The sequence below is a fragment of the Camelus ferus genome, chromosome 12 (genome assembly GCF_009834535.1).
Source record: "Camelus ferus isolate YT-003-E chromosome 12, BCGSAC_Cfer_1.0, whole genome shotgun sequence".
Taxonomy (NCBI): Eukaryota; Metazoa; Chordata; class Mammalia; order Artiodactyla; family Camelidae; genus Camelus; species Camelus ferus.
The window spans coordinates 2439770-2458296 of NC_045707.1; the positions used below are offsets into that span (position 1 = coordinate 2439770).

General features: G+C 54.8%; 1 protein-coding gene and 1 long non-coding RNA gene across 2 annotated transcripts in view; one reads left to right on the plus strand and one right to left on the minus strand.

Annotated features, from left to right (window-relative positions):
• Positions 1-18527, minus strand: part of MYH9 (myosin heavy chain 9) — an 86297-nt gene that overhangs the window by 33906 nt on the left and 33864 nt on the right. Inside the window, 4 exon segments of the mRNA XM_032492146.1 lie at positions 485-577; positions 4701-4794; positions 5583-5610; positions 18362-18518. Coding sequence (XP_032348037.1) covers positions 485-577; positions 4701-4794; positions 5583-5610; positions 18362-18518 — 372 coding nt within the window.
• Positions 10329-18368, plus strand: LOC116667511. Its single transcript, XR_004324319.1, has 3 exons — positions 10329-10456; positions 13570-13658; positions 18137-18368. It is a non-coding gene; the product is annotated as an uncharacterized LOC116667511 (long non-coding RNA).

Here is an 18527-nt window from a genome sequence, read left to right on the forward strand (position 1 = left end):
AAAGACGGAGGAAGAGCTCAGAGACCCCAGCCTCTAGCACTACTGCAGTGGTACAGCCTGGTGGCCAGGGCCCTGCACCCCGAGCGCCTGGGTACTCAGGACTCAGAAGGGCCACACAGCTGGAGCCCAGACCAGCTCCAGTGTGGCCCAAGTTCCTCCAAGGAGGGGAAGAGGAAGCCAGTTATCTGGAAGTGTTCCTCCCTGCATGGTCTGGCCCTGGGTTCTCACTGGCTGCCGGTTACAGCAGGACAATCAGAGGACCAGCAGGAACTCCCCACTGCCTGGCTGGCTTTGCCACCTGAGCTGGAGAAGCTCCTGATGCAGGTGCACACGATTGGAGCACCGCCCAGCCTACTGCACGCAGCAGGCCCAGGAAGCACCAGGTCCACCACTTCTCCGCATTTGAGACGTGAGCACCCGTGGGAAGGCGCCAGGCACCAAGGCTCTGGGTGGGAGCATCCGCCCCGAAAATGCTGGCACTCACAAATCGCGAGGAGTTGTCGTTCTTGACGGTCTTGGCATTCCCGAAGGCCTCCAGGATGGGGTTGGCCTGCAGCAGCTGCCGCTCCAGTTCACCCTGGAAAGGAACCCAGAAGTGCAGTGAAGGCTAGGCAGCGGCTCGGTCCGGCAGATCTGCTCTGCCAGGCAGCGGGGAGGGCGGCAGGGCTGTGTCCACACACACAACATGCCAGGGACGGAGGCTTCCAGAGGGGCTCCGGCCACACCAGCCTCGGCCTGGTCCCTGGGTCGCTCCAGAGCGACCTTCCCGCCAGGTATCTGGAAACCTTGACTGATTTGAATTCACTTCCCTGGACTGACCACCCAGCGGCCCTAGAAAGGGAAAGAGGGCAGCCCGCCGGCTCTGGGGACCTGGCACAATGGCCCAGATCAACCCTGGAGGACAGTGAGGAAGCAGCACATGAACCAAGAAGAGACACAGGCACCATCCCTTCCCGTGGACTGCCACCATCCCGGGCACACTGGCCTCCCTCTGCCCTCCCTGCCACTAATCCCCACCCGACAGCCCACACAAGTTTTCTTCCTTTTCATAGGACAAGGAGAAAGGAAATTAGATTCACAAAAGACACCAGCTCATCTCATCTGTGTCCTAATAAACTCTGCATTTTCCCTGCTGGTCCCGTCCTGCCACCACCACCCCAAACCTGCTCCCAGCATGTCAGGTATCTGAGCATGGGATCAACAAAGCCTTCTTTGGGTCCTGAATCATTGATCGATAACACCAATAAACCCTACTTGAGGTATCACGACACCTGGTGGGTGACAGAATGCACTCTTATTTGTGTCTTCTTATCCCTGGAGCCTCATGATCCTCGGGGTAGGAAAGAGAGAGTAGCCCCATCTCACAGAAGGGAAAACTGAGGTTAAGGGATAGAGAATGATTTGCCAGAGGTCACCCAGACATCAACCAGCAAAGCAGGTAATCGAATTCAAATCTTCTACCTCGCACCTGTCAGTCACTGCCAGGTCTCCCGCCAAGCCCCAGCCCCACCTGGGGGCTCCACGCCATCAGGTGAGGTAAGCGGGCCTTTGGAAGTAGCATCATCCTCCTAGCAGGCCAGGTAACAACTAACACCGGCTGAGGAAAACACAGTTCTTATTCACCTTAATACCCGCGCACCCCCTAGGGGAAAGAGCATCACACGAGGGCCAGGTGGGCTTTTATATTTCTCAGCGAGGCTGGAGTCAAGCCAGGACTTTCCAGGAATAAAGCTGCCTGTTTGTGATGAAAAAGAGAACTGGTGGTGGCAGGGGTCCCCAGGAGAGCTGCGAGCTACAGCTTCCCAGGCATTCCTGCCACCGATGAGACGGAGGATGCCCTGGTGTCTGGCCAAGGCCACCAGAGACCCGAAGGGGCCCTGGGCAGACCCTCCTTCTCAACAGCCATCTTCAGCCAGGGATCCTCCTCCTCCTCCCAGGGCTAAGGAGTCTTGTTTTCAGATGGTCCAGATTAAGTGGAGGAGGGTCAGTGGAGCCAGGTCAAGGGGCAGGGGTCAAACCCACAGAGCAAACTCTAAAAGAGTGCTTGGCGCCAGCGGTCACAGGTCACTGGGCCCCCACCCCTGGGGCTCTGGCAGGCCGGGGAAGGCGGCCCAGGCAGCCCACAGAGCCGGATTTGGATGAGGGCTGCTCCCCTACCCACTAACACGTCCTCTCGAAGCACAGGCCAGGCTGCCAGGCTGGCTAAGCCACTCCCGTTCCCGCCGACAACAGATGGGAGCGTGGCCCCCACCGGAGCCTGCCGCCTGCCCCAGCTTGGAGACAAAGCTAAGGCCTCTGTTGAGGGTGCAGGCTGATGCCACAGAATGTGGGACCACAAGGCTGACCCAGGAGTAATGACCTTGGATTCCCAAGCCGAGCCCCCTGCCGATGATGGTGACGCCTAACTTACAGGTTTCTCTTGACCGATGCCTAAGTGGGCACAGAAGAGCTCTTATTTATTGTTCACTGAAATCCGCAGACTGGGAAATTACGAGGGAGGGTACGGAAGACCACGTATGCTCATGAAGTCTGGAATTACCCAGGTGGTTTCTGAAAGGCTTCACTGGGTGGCGGTTCTGCCAGGGGGCTCCAATCAGCACATCGACAGAGGGAGAAAGAGCTGTCAGGGGTCACTGCTCAGACTACGGAAGCCCACCTAGGAAGTCCCTTCACCGAGCTCTGCTTCGCCCACCTGCAGTCAGGCCAAAGCCTGGCGCCCCCACAAGGTGAGGTCTGGGGTGTCCGTCCGGAGGTCTTGGGATAAGCACCTGGGTGGCTGCGGGGAAAGCTCTCCCCTAGAGTAGGCCGAGACAGACCCAGAACACAAGAGTGCACACCAAGTTCAAGAGTGCAGCTGTGTGTGGAAAATCACTGTATGGCTTCAGGCAAGGAAATCAACCAAACTGGTCAATGGCCTTTACAACTGAGGGCCCAGGCAGCCAGGGGAAGCCAGGGGCAGCCTATTCAATCACTCTAGTTAAACCTGGAGTCAGGGACAGGGTGCCCATCACACACAGAGGCCTGAGAGAGGATGTGACAAGTTTGCTCTCACCTGTCACACCCCCCACATGCCGTCCTGTCTGAGTGCGAGGGGCCTGCCTTCCCCTCTGCAGCTGGAGTAGCCCCAGAAGTAAGGCACGTGGGTCTCCACTCCTGCTCTGTAACTGTGGTCCTGCATCCCATCCTGCAAAGCAGGGACACCAAGGTCACCCTCCAGAGATCCAAGCACATATTAGGCAATCAATAAATAGTTGGGAAATGGATTTTACTTCAAATTTAGGGATGGAAAACCACAGCTAGAGAATTCCTAACCTCACAGCCCTGTTTTAAAAATAGATCCCCTAAAAAGGATGGAAAATGGGGGGGAGGGGTAGAGAGAGGGAGCAAAAGAGAACTTGATTTGTTTCTAAATATAATTCCTGACACCCCATGGAAAAAGATTCAGAATGTCTTGAGAAGTCTGGCACATGACAAGTTACTTTTGGTTGGGTTCCAGGAGACTGTGCTCATTAAGACACTCTGCAGGACACGCCCCACATCTGCATGCAAAGACACATGCCGCTACTTACTTCCACACGCTGCGCACGGCGTCCCGGTAACGGGAAGCCACCCAGATGGCACAGCTCCCCCCGACGGCTTGGGGAGACACCATGGGCACTTAGATTTCACAGGGAAGTTTAAGAGTGTGTGCTTGAGATAGAGAGCGCGCACCACACAGGCATGCTTAAGGCTGATCACCGCCCACCCTGGGAAAGCCCGGCACGGGTCCTTCCCGGCACCATTTCTGGCCAGGTGGCCAACCATCTCCATCTGGTCCGGAGCACTGAGCATGTGGGGGTCCGGGGGGACAGGTCCGCACTGCACTGTGCCTCAGTCAGGGTCCTGCACGGGATGTGATGGCCATCGTGGGCGTGGGAATTCTGGGCACAACCGGAGCTTCTGAGACGAGCTCCTGTACCCATTCCGCCGCAGCTGTCATTTCAGAGTGCACACCAGGTCACCATGTGTCACAACCCAGCCCCTCCTCCCAAGACAGTCAGTGAGCCGAGCCTACGAGAACAGGTCTAGCCGCAGAGAGTGACAATGGTGTAGAGTGAAAAGCTGCTTAGGAAAAAATACATAATTCAAGGGCACACGATGGGCAGAACACGCATTCCTGGTGCAGAACGTGCAGTAAACGTGCAGCTCACCTAGCGAGGACACTGCTGGGTTCGACCATAATCCATCAAGAGGGAGAGGGGAAAAAAAGGGAAGTGAGATGACTTGCCAGCCGCACTTTCTCTCTTCGCTGGGGGGGGGGGGGGGGGGCTGTCCACCCAGAGGCATTTCAACAGCAGGGAGAAAGAAGCAGGGATTTAAATGCAGGCCTGCCCGAGATCCTTCGAGTCTCCATCAACTTGAGAGCCAAGTTTTGGAATCTCTCTTCCGACCTCAGAGGTGGAGGCTGCAGAGCATTAGCTGCAAACCTCAGACGGTCTCCAGTTTCCATAGCAACTCAGAAAGTTGGAAGGTCAAGGGAGAAACGGGCTGGCTACCCCCAGACCCCCTCCCCAGACAGCCGAGCTGCATTCTCAGTCAAAGTGGGCCCGGCCTCTGCTTCACTCCCCAAAACACTCTCATTTTAAGCCAAACCACAAACTATTAAGCACTCTTCCTCAGGAAGGTCAGGCGCTTCCGTGGAGGGCCAGGCCTGCACTCACCTGGTCCTTCTTGCTCTTGTGTGAAGAGGCCACGTGAGCCAGATACTGAATGACTTTCTTGGTGTTCTCCGTCTTGCCAGCTCCAGACTCACCCCTGCCAAGAGAGCCAAGGATGTTCTCAAGGGAGAGGTGACCAAATCCTTGGCGTCTGCCCCCTTCCCACTGCAAGCTCTACTGTCTACCATTCTGTCAGGGCCCCACGAGGGACCCAACACCTCGTGGTAGAGAAGGGGACAGACAAGTAAATGCTAAGCTCTGGAGTCCGCACTCAGGCCCTTTCCCATGGCCCCCCAGAGGCCTGACGAAAGTAAACTTCTTTCCACTGCCTGTCCTGGTCACTTGGCAGCCTTTGCTTCCAAATGTCTCAGAAATCAGTTTTAGGCAGCTGTTGACCCACGGGTCAAAGACACATCTACATGTTTCTTTGAAACCTCACCTGAAGGAATGTTCTGTACCACTGACTTCCTCGGCAACAGGGTTTATTTATCATCTCCTTGTTAGGTTCAGAGGACGGAGGTGAGGAGCCCTGGTGGCTACTTCAATTCAGGTAAAGACAGCCGAGGGTCAGAGCCAGAAGGAATGCGTTCTAAGGGGCGCCAATCAGCTCCCAACCCTGCCTGCTTGAGAACTCTTGCTTTCCCTCTTGGCTATAAGCCCCACCCCCACCACCTCCCTTGAGAAAGGAGATGAAATCTTTGTCCATGAAATAAAGCCATCCATGCTGTGGGACCATTAAGTAGCAAATATTAGGCCCATCCCTTGGGGAAGGGGCAGGGGCTTGAATTGGGAAAGAACTCATCAACCTAGGTTTTGGCACGAGTTCTCGAGATTGAGAACAGATCAGGGTGACTCAGGCCCCACCACCCAAACAGAAACACTTACGTGCACAAAATGGACTGGTCCTCTCGGTCTGAAACAAAGGAGACATCGAGTTAACCTCCAGCAGACATGAAGGCCTCCCTCTCCAGCCTCTGAAGAGCCACCCTTTGTCCCGCCCCTTTCCCAGGAGCAGAAAGCCTGGCCCCGCTGGCCTTGCTGGCTGCCCTCCATGCCGCTGACACCCGCTGACCCTGTGCCTCACTCGGAGGAGGGACACCCCTGGGCAGCAGCGCCACTAGGCAGCTGCTTCCTCCCCCAGGAGCTCCCCCTCCCCCACCCTCGCTGCCCACCCACCCCACAACACCAGACATAGTTCTGTCTCTCCACCTCCGAGAAAGCCAGTCTGGAAAGTTCCCCAGGAGTCCACTCTACTAAGTGCTAAGGTGGGGCCTGCCCTGTGTGTTTCTAACTGAGGGCTGAGGTTGTTAGAAGCAAGGCCTGTGGCAGGTGTTTTAAACACTGTCCCTGTTCGGATAAGAGGCACAGTAAGAGACAGGCGAGAGGTAGGGCAGACAAGGCTGGCTTTGCAGTGGGACCACCCTGGGGTAAGATGCTGCCTCCACACAGCCTTCCGGAGCTCCAGCCTCCTCCTGTGACAGGGCGGGGGTGACAGCACAAGTGGCGATAACACACATGAAAGCACTCACGTGCTGTCAAGCACAGGGAAAAATGCTCAGAGACGCTAGCTTAGAGGCAGCCTGGAAAGAACAGAAGCTCATGAGAATCAGCTTCTGACCAGTTTCAGTGACAACTGGGTCTCTGGGCCTGGATGTCAGGAACTTTCGGCAATGATCTCAGCTCTGTGAACGGCTCCCAAATGTGGATGTAAACAACTCACCCTCCTCGGGTCCTGGAGGAACAGCAGTAGTGCCCATCTTTGAAAGCCAAGTTTGACAGAAATGCTTTAAGACATTAGGGCTGACCTGGTTCAGGAGTGAGTGTACAAGAACTGAAAATATATACTCATTTTTCCCCCCTTTTTATCTCCATCCCCACCCCCGTCTCCTTGAGGTCAAGTCAGCCTGAATCCAGGCCAAGCTACTTGCTAACTAACATTTGGCTGCAGTGAGGGGTTTAATTTATCCATAAAGTAAACATGCCACTAACTCCCTGGCAGCGTTAGTTTGAGAAACAGCAATAACACGAAATGGACCCAGCCTGGTACCCTGCAAGCAGAATGAAGTCCACAGACGGCTGCTACTGAATTCTCCATCATGACGTGACCGCGACGGGTGGTGGCACTGTCAGCATAGCAGGAGTACAAGTTGAAGAGTGACAGAGGAGGAGCAGTATTATTAGCAGTAGGTACTGGTTAGCAACCGATGCTGGCCACCTGGAAGGACACCCTCACTGGCTCACCTGCCTAGCCCGGGCCCCGTAGGGCATCGGGAGGGTGACCCATGGCCTCCCTGTGTGTACAGCCTCGGGAGACCGATTTAGCTGTTCAGCGTCAGCAGACAGCACACAGCAAGGCCACCTGCCCCTCGGCGAGGGGAGCCTCCAGCATGCCTGATCTCAGCAGCCCTTGGGGCTGGGCATTTACGACCACTCATCTCCTGTCTTGAGAAGGAAAGAGGGAGTCTGGACAGGAAGGGGGGAAAAGAAACCTCATATTCAAGGTGCCCCTGCCCTTCCTCCAGCCCCTGAGAAATATCAACAGTGCAGGGACACGGAGGGAACCCGGCCACTCACACGTGCAGCCCACGCCCTGCTTCCCACTGGGCAACGGCTCAGGGCAGCTCCAGAAGGGTGACCTTGCTCCCCCTCGTCTAGACTTTCCCACAGGACAGAGCCCTTGAAGGCTGGGCAGCAAGGGCTGAGATAGACTCTGCCGCATCTTGATAAGACGGCAGGAAAGCAGAGGGGAGGGGGCGGCGGGGCTAAAGGCCAGGGAAGCCAAAGCAGCTTCCACCACCTGCCCTGATAAGGGTCTGGAACCAATGCAGCTGTGATTGGGCCGGGGCCCCCCCACCACATGTCGGGCGGTCGGCCCAGCCGAGCCGCGGGCAGGTCTAGTCACCGCTCCACAAGTGGGCAAGAATGTACCTGCGCAACCCGGCAAGTCAGGAGGCTGCAGCCGCTGACGCTACCATAAAAGGAAACGTTCCCGTCCCTCCCAGAGGGAACCGCTCTCCCAGGGCTGTCCGGGCCTGGTCCCTGGGATGGCTGGAATTCCTCTAATTGTGTGAGGAGGAGTCAGATACAGAGCGGCTGCCGAACAACAGGAAGCAGAGCCCCCAGACACACACGTGTGGGCACACACTCACAGGCACATCCGTGCACACTGATGCATGTACACAGAGATGCCCACACACACATGAGCCTGTACACACCTCAAATCCCAATTCCAGACCCAAACTCATCACAGAATCTCCATTCATCCCACCATCTCCAGCTCTTCTACCCCTTTGACCTTTCACCTCCAATTCCTGAAGCCAAATTAACACTGTCAACACAGCCAAAAAGAAAACACTCCGATCCTTCCATTTTTAAAAGAAATCTTAAAGAAACCTTGATTTGCTTTGCCGGAACACTCATTTGGGTAAACGCTTTTGCGGATGAAAACTGATGGGAGGCTTTTCTGATTTCTCCAACTCTTGCCCCCACACTTAGTGCCCCAAATCCACCTGCCTGCCACGAAGGACACTGAGGCTGCTAGAGCCTGTCTTTCCAGTTCTTACATAGGTTTGGGTCTGTTATTTCATGGCCTCGTGATAACCTTAGGAGGAAGACGAGGCAGGCACTGTCCCTGCTCTTGCACAAGCCTCCTCTCATTGCAGATCTGCTCTGTTCTGAGCTCACAAGCATCTCTTCTGGGTGGTGGGGTGGATGGAATTCTCAGCAGCCAGCCAGCTCTCTGCCTGACTCAGTTTCCTCTGCCAGACCCCTAGTGCATTCCAGTGAGGACCCTCCCCAACACTCCAGAAGCCCTGCCCACATGGTCATTTCACGGGACATGGACCCTTGAGAGTCCAGCCCACTCTACTGTTTGCTCAAGTCCTTTTATGGGCCTATGTGGACTGAAGGCTTATTTGAAAACGCCCTTCCTTCCTCCACACCAGAGGAGACAGACAGACGGAAGGACAGGAACCCAACAGCCCAGAACCAGGGGAGTACACCCACCATAAACAAGCCTGTTCTGGGAAACAGAACATCATCCCTGCAGGATGAAGACATTAGTCTCACTTAGGCCCCCAAACCCCTCCTGCCCTGGTCCTGACTCTGCAGAGATGGGGCAGAGACAGGATTATGAATCTCTGCAGCAGTTTTCGACTCTTTTAAAAGCATCAGCAAACTTCCCTCTGATAAAATCTTCCTAAGTCCCCAGTAGGAAGAACAGGAGATAAAAATCAGAGTTGCTGGGGCAGGAGACAGGGCTCCTGGGAGCACATATGACGACCACTAGTCCATATATTGGAACCACGGTGCAGAGAAGAAAGCCACTGGCTGGTGCTTGAGAGCCCCAGGCGCGATCCTCACTCTGCACATCCCCTTTTATAAGAGGCCTGGCCCCTTGGCCTCTAGGGAATCAGAGTTGATGCTGGTGTCCAAATGGACAGCTGTTTCCAGCCAGCCTGGAAGGCCCCGGCGCAGGCGGGCGGTGGGGAGGCCTGACCGCAGGTATCTCAGCCCAGGTACAGGCTTCCATTAGGGGCCTTCTTGCTCACTTCCTCTGTGAGAGGAGCTGCTGATTCTTGTCCATAAAAGGCCACGAGGCTCGCACAGCCGCGATGTGACATCAGCCCCGACAGGAAGTACAGAAGGAAGGGAACGGGCCGGTTCACCAACAGCCGCTGCGCGGGACTGACTCATCGGAGCGCTCGCTAAGACAATGTCTCTGGAGGTTCCAACAGGGCCGCTCGCTGGAGAGGGGGGGGACACCTGGAAGGGCGCCCTGCCCGTGGGACCCGTCTTCAGGCCAAACAAATTTCTCAAGAACTGAGATGCTGATATGGGCCGAGATGGGGTGCGACAAACGGCACGACCCACGACAAACAGGCCTGAGACTTTCCACCACCAAGGGGGCTGTCTTTCATGAAACCTGCGGAGCAGATCCCAGGGTCACCCACTGTGTGAGTCCCTGCCCCTGTCACCCGGATGGAAGCCTCAGGCTGCTGGGGGCAGACGCCTGGACTGCAGTTACTTCTCCCGAGACCCTCTCGGGGACAGCATCCAGGGTCTCAATGGGCCAAAATGCAAAGCACTTCACCAGGTATAAAACGCAGAGAGACCTGTGGGTTCGAGCTCAGAACCCAGGGTCTGAGGGATGGCTGAGGGATGGCTCTAAAGAGCATGTGGCCAATCACCTACATGTGGAGGTCAGGACACCAAGTCCCGAAAAACCCAACGACTTGGTCAAAATCACACAAACTGGGCTAAGAACCCAGACCTCCGGATGCCAAGCTCTTCCCCACGGAACCCCCACAGGGCAGGGCACGCTGTGCCACCGGCAGTGCTGCACCGAACAGGCCATCCCCACTCATGCAGTGTCTGTCACATGGGCCTTGCAAGCTGTCAGCTACTTTCTCCAGAGCCGGCCCAACTCACGAGCTCGGATGACAAGCACTTGGGAAGCAAACAGAGAGGTGAGGAAAAGCGGGTGCAAAACGATGCTTTCCACCAGCAGAGACGGCAGGTTGACGCGGAGCCACCGGGGCCTCGGGTCACAGTGTCCCTGGCAGCCTGCCCGCCTGCCCAGCAGTCAGCCAGCGAGGAGGAAAGCCCCACCAGTGGCTTCCAAGCACATAATGTGGTCACCAGCAATGTTCTCTCCAGGTACAAAGGTGGACGCAGACCAAGCAGACGCTTGATCAGCAGCTATCCAAGCCAGAAGCCAGCTGGACCCGCCCAGCGCCTCCGCCCACGCGCTCCCGCAGGTAAGGCTGTGGTTTGAACCCTGCCCAGGAGGCCCAGGTGCCCAGTTATAGGAGGCAGAGAACAGGCAGCCCTCCCCCACCAGCACCCTTGACAATCAGAAGGCGGCCCAAGGGATCACTCTTAACTTTCACTCCTTTCGAGAGCAAACAAGGCCCCAGACAAGCCCTCTCTTGGACCAAATGCAGCCAGCGGCTCACAGGCAAACCTGCCAGAAACCACTGCTGGCTGTTTATTCACCTTCCCGTGGGCGGGGCCAGGAGCAAGAACGTTCTTTGTGTGGGGCTGCCGCTGAGGCAGCTCTCGTGGGTCTGTCAGGATGGAGGGAGATTTAAAAGCCACATGTGAGTGCCGACGGCCGACAGCAGAGGCCACCAGGACACTGGGAGGGACCTGACTACCCCTGAGGCCAGCTGTGCCCTGCTCTGAAGCAACCCCTTGAGGAAAGGAAAGACAGGCAGGAAGGACCCTGGCTGAGTCCTGTCCCGAGAGCACTAAGCCACAGGTCACAGCTCTGCGGAGGGCTGGGCTCTCGGGGGAGGACAGGAGGGAAGGACAAGGGGACACAAACAGGGAGTGAGATGGACACTGCCCACCAAAGCTCAGGACAAACCTGGCTCCCAGTCCTCCAAGGAGGACAGTGGGCTTCACGAGCATCCCATGGATGGGTTCAGCCAAACGTGGAGAATGGGGAACACCGCTAGGAGATGAACCACAATGGCTCATGGAGGTGCTCCGTGCAGAAGCCAGTGGCTCTGGTCGCCTGAGAAGCACAATCTAATGAAATAAAAGATGTGCTGGTAACTGTTAGGGCAGAGTCTGCTCCTCGAGCACCACTTTCAGCTCAGAGTTCTGCCCCATTGTATCTGTGGTCCAGCTCGTGTTGGGGAGAACAGCTCTTCATCAGAAGTCACCAAGCCCGATTGGAATGACACCCCGAGCCCCAATGAGCACTGTCTTTGCCAGAAGAACACAAGGGTCCTCACGGTTTATGACAAAGGTCAACGCTGGGCCATTAGCCTTGCTCAAGACTAAAGGAATTTTACAGAAGCCACTTATGTTACCCTGACTTTTACACGTGCAGACTTTCAGGGGTCTTATCTCTCTTTAGTTTTAGGGAGTTTTGTTCTCCTCTGATAGCTTAATTCCAGAAACCAGGCAGGGGAAGGAAAGCCATCCTTTTCTCCAAATGCAGCAGTGTTCAGCCCTGACACACTGGGACCTGCTCTCCTGGAGTCTCGAGGCCAGAGCTTGAGAGAACAGGAAAAACGAGCTGGTAGGGTTCACTCGGCAGCGAGAGAGAAATGCGTTCAGGGAGGCTGAAAGCACAAAGCAGCTTAGCCATTAGATTTTGCAGGTGAGTTTTGTTGTTTGTTCATTTGCAGAGAACTGGGGGGAAGTGGGGAGGAGTCGCAGAGCCACCCCTAAAGTTTCAGGTTCCGAGAGGGCATTTCCTTCTCCCCTCCCACTTCAGCCGGCCCACAGCAAAGCAAAGTGTGCCTATTGGAGTGAACTAAAAACAAAACAAAAAAGCAAGCCAAAAGCTGAATCCTTTGAAAGGATCCATTAACCACAGATTCCTCTTCTAGAAAGAACATTTTACAGAAATGAGACTGACGGGTGTGACCACATAATTACGCAGCCTCATTCTGGGGGTGACTCTCCTTCCTGGGGGGGCCAGCGAAGTAGCTCCATATCCAGGCTGTCATGTGCAGGTGGCGGGCCCAGGGCCGCCTGTCACAGCGGCCCTCTGGTGTCCCACCAGTACAGAGGATGACTCCAGTGCTGTGTGCACGACGTTCTGTTGAAGCCCCCCGAGGCCACGTGGACCCCAAAGCCTCAGGTTGCCCACTCCAGGCCGTGGACCAGATCAGACAAGCTGGAGGCTGTGTGTGCCGGCGCACGCCTGTGTGTCACATGATCGCTGCCAGGACAGCAGCTTTGACAAGTCACTTCCCATGGTGCTGGTACCCAGAGCCTGGACTCTGGGAGGATGCTCACCGAGGAGATTAAGAAGCTGTCTGAGGAAGCAGCTGGTTATCACTTTCATCACGCAAGTGGGTGCCCGGAGGGAAGGGATGTGTGATGTGCAGACCACGCGGAGGGCAGGGCCGTTCAGCCAGGAAACTGCCTCTGCAGGCTCCCACCGCCACCTCCTAACGGGCACTCATCACAGGCCAGGCACCGTCCACATGGCATTTTGGTTAATTCTTACAGTAACCCTACCTAGTATATCTTCTCAAGCCCAGAGGCAGATGAGAAAGTGAAGGCCCACAGTGGACCCCGGTGGGTCAGGATGTGACGGAGCCAGACTCTGACTCGAACAAACCTCGTGCTCTCTTTTCCACACACTTCTTGCTCACAGGGCAAGTTTCTCCCTCAAGCTAAGGCCGAGAGAGGCCCAGCAGCAGACTCCTTCTGCTGACCTGCCCTGGAAGTGCTGTCAAAGCCCCCTCACTACCCAGCAGCTGTCAAGCCAGGTGGGCCCCCAAGTGCCAGACCCTCACGCCCCTGCTGGAGTCTCTCGGCCTGCCTCTCAGGCCCTCCCCCAGCAGGGCTGCATCCAGTGTGGCCGGCACTCGACTGGCAGGGGTGACAGTGTTGCAGGGGTGACAGCACGCAGCCCTCGGGCACAGGCGCTCGGTGGCTCCAGACCTCCCTGCAGACAGCAGGGCCTTTGTGTGCCACGGCTGGCAGGGCTCTCTGGCAGGGCCCGAGCCTTCCAGCCGGCACATTCCTGCTTAAGTGGAGTCATCACATTTGCGGCTTCCTCAGCCTCCTGTCCTGGTGAGTCGGCTCCAAGTCCGGGTTTACTGCATCCTCGAAGCATTTCCTAGCACCTCCCTGACACGGTGCTTTTCTCCAGAGAAGACCTTGGAGAGCAGACGGCTCCACGGGGGCACCAGATGGCAGGGCGGGGAGAAGGTGCAGAGAGGGGTGGGAAGGCCTCTCCTACCATAACCCGCCAGCCAGATGGGAGAACCCCTCCAAACGCCAGCCAGGGAGGAGGACGGCCAACGGCGCCCCTGGGGGGTGGGCACCAGGACAGGGATCAGAGACACGGCTTCTGGGCTGGCTCTCTGCAAGCCTTTGGACAAATCAGTTAACATTTCAGGGCCTGTCCCGTTACCAGTGAAGCAGAAGGATCGGACGCAGATGTGAAAAGCCGCCTAGGATTCTACCCTTCCTTGTCTCCCCAGAAAGGTGAGTCAACCACCAAGAGGTGCAGGGATGCTCGCCGGGCACGTGGTGACCGACCACTTCTGGGGCAGCTTCCGCTAAGAGGCAGAGGTGGAATTAGCACAGAGCAAAGGGTTAAATAGCTCTCGGATTACTTTAGGTCTGGAATGAGAGTGGACCCTGACACCACACCCCCAGAAACGCCGGGAGCTCATTAAATACCATAAAATCTCTGCAAGTGAACCAAACCTGGCATTCTAACTAATTAACACAGAGGAGAGTTTTTTTCTCTTGCTCCTGGGAAGACAACTGGGCTCAAATTCTGCAGCTGGCTGGGTCTCCTGTAAGAACACATACATACCCACTGAGGGAGACTCTGGGAGGCCAGGAGGACCACTTTCCCCCATCACCGCCCCCCCCCCCGTTACAGGCCACATGTTGCTTCTGCCCAGCCCCCCAGGCACCCCTCCCGCTGGTACCCACCCGGGGGCGGTGTCCTTGTTCCCCTAGGGTTGCCATCTGCCTTTTGCTCTCCCATCCTCTTGGCCTTAGACCAGTCAAAGCCTTCAGCACTTTACAGATTCCTGAGTTCCACCCCAAGGCAGGAAGACCCAGTAATGCCCAGGACAACAAACTAAACCAAACGGGAAAGCCAGGGTTAGGAGGGTGAACCTACCAGGTCACCACAACTTTAATTAAACCCAAGACTGAGGATTAAAACAAACAAAACTGTGCCGGGCACGTCTGGGCTGCGCTGTAACCACTTATTGACAAATACCTGCCAGCCTTTCCGCAGGATCCGACCTCCAGGGGCCTTTCTGACCACCCTGGCCTCAGCAGCCACATCTTCCTCTGAGCTCCCGACGCCTGACACCTGCTGCAGGCGTACTGGCACCAGGTGTAGGTGGCACCTTGTCCTGTTACACAGCTACGGCCACAGATCTCTGTGTACAAACATGTCTGTCCCTCCACCTGGACTGCTGGCACCGCCAGTGACAGAATAATGCACCAAACCTCTTCTGGCACGTTCCATCTCCTATCTCCATGGCCTAATCTAGGGCGCCATACGCTGCCATGACCCATCCCGTGCCCATGGCAGACAGCACTAATCTATCCCGGTGCTCCTCGGCACTGAGTCTCAGATCCTTGCCAACACAGGGCTGGGCAAGCCATTACCGATCAATGGGAGCTGACACTCAGAATAAAACCCACGTGCAATGCTTAGTTCAGTGGCTCTGAAGTAGGGGCAATTATGTCCCTCAGGGACTATTTGGTAGCAATATTTGGGGGCAGTTTTGGTTGTCACGACTGGAGAGGGAGGGTGCTGCTGGCATCTAGTGGGTAGAGGCCAGGATGCTGCTAAGCAACCCATAATGCTCAGGACAAGCCCCCCACCCCGCCCCCAGCAACAGAGAACTATCCAGCCCCAAATGTCCATGGTGCCAAGACTGAGAAACCCTGGCTTAGTCTGACAAATATGTAGAGTAACTACATAATTAATCCAAACTAGGGTGCTTCTGAACGTGAGACAGGGCACTATTAATACTAACGGCGGGACAGCAGGCATAAACCAGGACTCATAGGCAAACCAGAGCCTTTAAGAGATTACTTGAAAGATGGAGGGGTGTCCCTAGGAAAAGTCGAAGAGCTCATCTCCTAAAAGCCCCAAGACAAAGCCACCAACTCCCCTAATTGGCAGAATAAATGCTAGGATGTCATAAGCCACAGCCAGCTCAGGGAGGAAATCTTCTAGTTCTTGTTTCAAGAAAAAGCAGAAAGGGAACGGTCTGGGTTTGCCTTTTAGGAAGTGTGTGGCAGAGAAGAGACCTGTCTTCCCCTCCACAAAGCCAGGAGGGCAGCATGTGCTATGTCAGACATGCCCTCCAAAAGGAGAGGTGCTGACTCGAGGAACAGCCCATGGACCCCAAGGCTCCGCTGTCTGTACCCAACTTAGAGCAGGAACCACAGGTCCTTCCTGGGAACTTCTTTACTGGTGAACTGCTTTTCATAACAGGGGCAACTTCTGTGAATTAACTTCCTCCCTGTCCCAAGAACAAGAAACCTGTTGCTAATTGCTTTGCGGGTCAACTGTGTGCGATGAGAGGAAACTTAGAGATGTCCTCAGTCAACACTGGGGCTGAAGAGCTGCAGCAAGTCCAACATTCAACAGAAAGTGAGTGGAAACCTCTCAGGCTGAGGGTTAGAATGTACGCGGAGCCAGCACCATAGACCATTAAAAAGAAGAACCAAGACCTTAGGTTCCCCGTACCTGCAAATATGTTTCCTACCCTGGTCTACCCATTTTCCCACATAATGTGGGGCAGCTCCTTGGTTCCTGTCAAGGCCGTTCCATTACAGCCAAGACTTCATGGTCAACATCAAGCACCAGCCCTGTGCAAAGTCCCCCCCCCCCCCCAATTATCTCCAGCCTACAGAAGTGAATTTTGCCCCTCAAAATTCTTTAAATATAAATAAACAAATTAAAAATTGGGTGAATACATAACAATTTGGACAAATAAAAATTGGGCAAATAAAAATTGGTCAGATCTCTTTGGGAAGGAGTCTCACAGGCTGTCAGAAGAAAGGCTGGCAGTCCAGTCCCAAAGACTCCAAATCCTGGTGCCACACTGGGCATCACCACATTATTCTCATCATAATGGCCTGCCTAAATGTGAAAAGGCCCGCTTGCTGAACACTGTTTGAGTCCAGGATCCAAGTGTGCTAACGTTTTCCCTAACTCAGTGGTGCAGAGCTCAAGAAAACTCCAGGGTGCACTTCCTGCATGAGGCCAGTTACGAGAGCCAGGAGAAAACTGACTCATAACCTCTAGAGACAGACTCAGGCTCTTCTGGAATCCCACAGAATGTTCCTCCACCAGACTGTTGTAGTTAGCACTCTGAAACAGACAACGCACTTTAAAACTAAAGGGCTGGCTTCCTCAAGGAACTCGGATAGACGTAAACATGAGCCACAGGGTAGGCCAAGCTTTACGCCTACACAATTCACCAAGCTGGGCAATGGAACGCCTTCCACAGCACTGTGTGGACAGTATAAGATAGACCCACATGCTGTCATTTTAAACCACTAAGCCCAGGACAAAGTTGTTAATACAACAAGACTCATTATCACCACTGCCAAGATTGACTACAAAATTTAAAGGAAAAAAAAAAAAGAAAAGCATGCCCACGTAATAGGATGTGAAAAATCACTATCAATTTGCGATACGAGAACACAGCCCTAAGCCAGGTAGCTGGCTAAGCTCTGAGAATATAAAGGCAACGTGTGCCTGGTCCACACCTAAGTTAAAATATTACCCGTACTACTCTGATGCAAATCTAGCCCAGACATCCTCCCTGGCTGGCAGTAACGCTTCAGTCTTGTCTCTAACAACAGAATAGAGACTTGCCAACTATTGCAAGGCACACAGAACAGACACAGGGGTTTGAAGCACAAAGGCCTACTGGAGAAGTGTAAGGAGTTCCACGCAGCCAGGAGGCTGGAGAGGGAGGCAGCAGACCAATTACAAAGGGCACCGTATACTGCTGGAGAGCTTAAGGGTTATCACTGGGGCAGTGAGTGAATTTCTCAAGATTTCAAATAGGAGGTCTGATCAGATTTGCATTCCAGGAAGATGACTCCCTGGTGGAAGCACAGAGGGAGGGCTCTATTAAGAGTGATGGGTAAAAGGTCACCGCAACAGTGCAGGTAAAAAACTGTAGAGGCCTGAACTAAGGCCAGGGCCACAGGGAGAAGAGGGAGAAGGAGATCAGAAGTGTTAAAAGAGATAAAATCTATCGAGAGTGCTGACTGGCTTCGAAAAAGTTGCTGAGGGAGAGAGAGGAGAGTGCGCACAGGGTGAGTCAGGTTGCAGGCTTGGGTGGCTAGGTGGATGGAGAAATGGCAGCCGGGAGCAAGCGGCTGGTGGCAACCAGGTACCAGAGCCACTTCTCGGCCAGAAAGTGATGGTGAAGCCACTCGCGTGGATGAGGCCACCATCCATAGGACCAGACCTTGAGGAGCACGCAGGTGGGGAAGGCAGAGATGAAGGCCACAGGAAGGAAGGGCTTTCAAAAGGATGTGGGCAAGATTGTCCAATCCTGGGAGAGGTTAAGATAAGAGCTTGAAGCTGCACAGAAGGAAGGTGGCCTTTGTCAGACAGTCTGGAGAGGTGGTGCGGCCCGATGTGTGACTGAGAAGTGGAGAACGGAGCCAGTGAGCGGATACTTCCTCTAAAAAGCTCCACTGTGATGGAGAGAGAGCAGAGACAACCTACAGTGGGGTGCAGAATCCACGAGAGACTCTATGCCCCCCCATTTTTCTAAAGATGTGAAAACTCAAGCATGTTTCCAGACTGTGGAGAAAAGAAAACGAGGTGAAAACACAGAGAAAAGGGAGTAACTGGTAGGAGAAGAGGCCTGGAAGCAAGGGGACTGGCGCAGGAGGTCATGACATGAATGAGACATTGGGAAAATAATTAGGAAATGTTTTGTTTTTTTTTTAAGCTTCTGGAACATCCCATCAGCATAAAAACATCTCCTTTGACAGCCACTGGCCTTGGCTCTCACATGATGGCTTACAGACCTCCACGGTGCACGGCCCCATCACCAGTGCCATCAGCAATGATCCAGCCACAAGATCACCGTGACTGTGAGCGTGAATGAGCACCTGCAAAGGTGCTGACGAGGCTGCAGTAAAGACTCAGCCCCTGGGGAGACCACGGCACTCACCTTGCATCATACTCCTGTAGGCGGTGTCTGTGATGGCGTAGATGTGGGGGGGCATCTCATGTCTCTTCTTGCCCTTGTACATTTCCACGATCTCTTCCGAGTAGATGGGCAGGTTCTTATAGGGATTGATGACCACACAGAACAGGCCTGAATAAGTCTAAAGAAA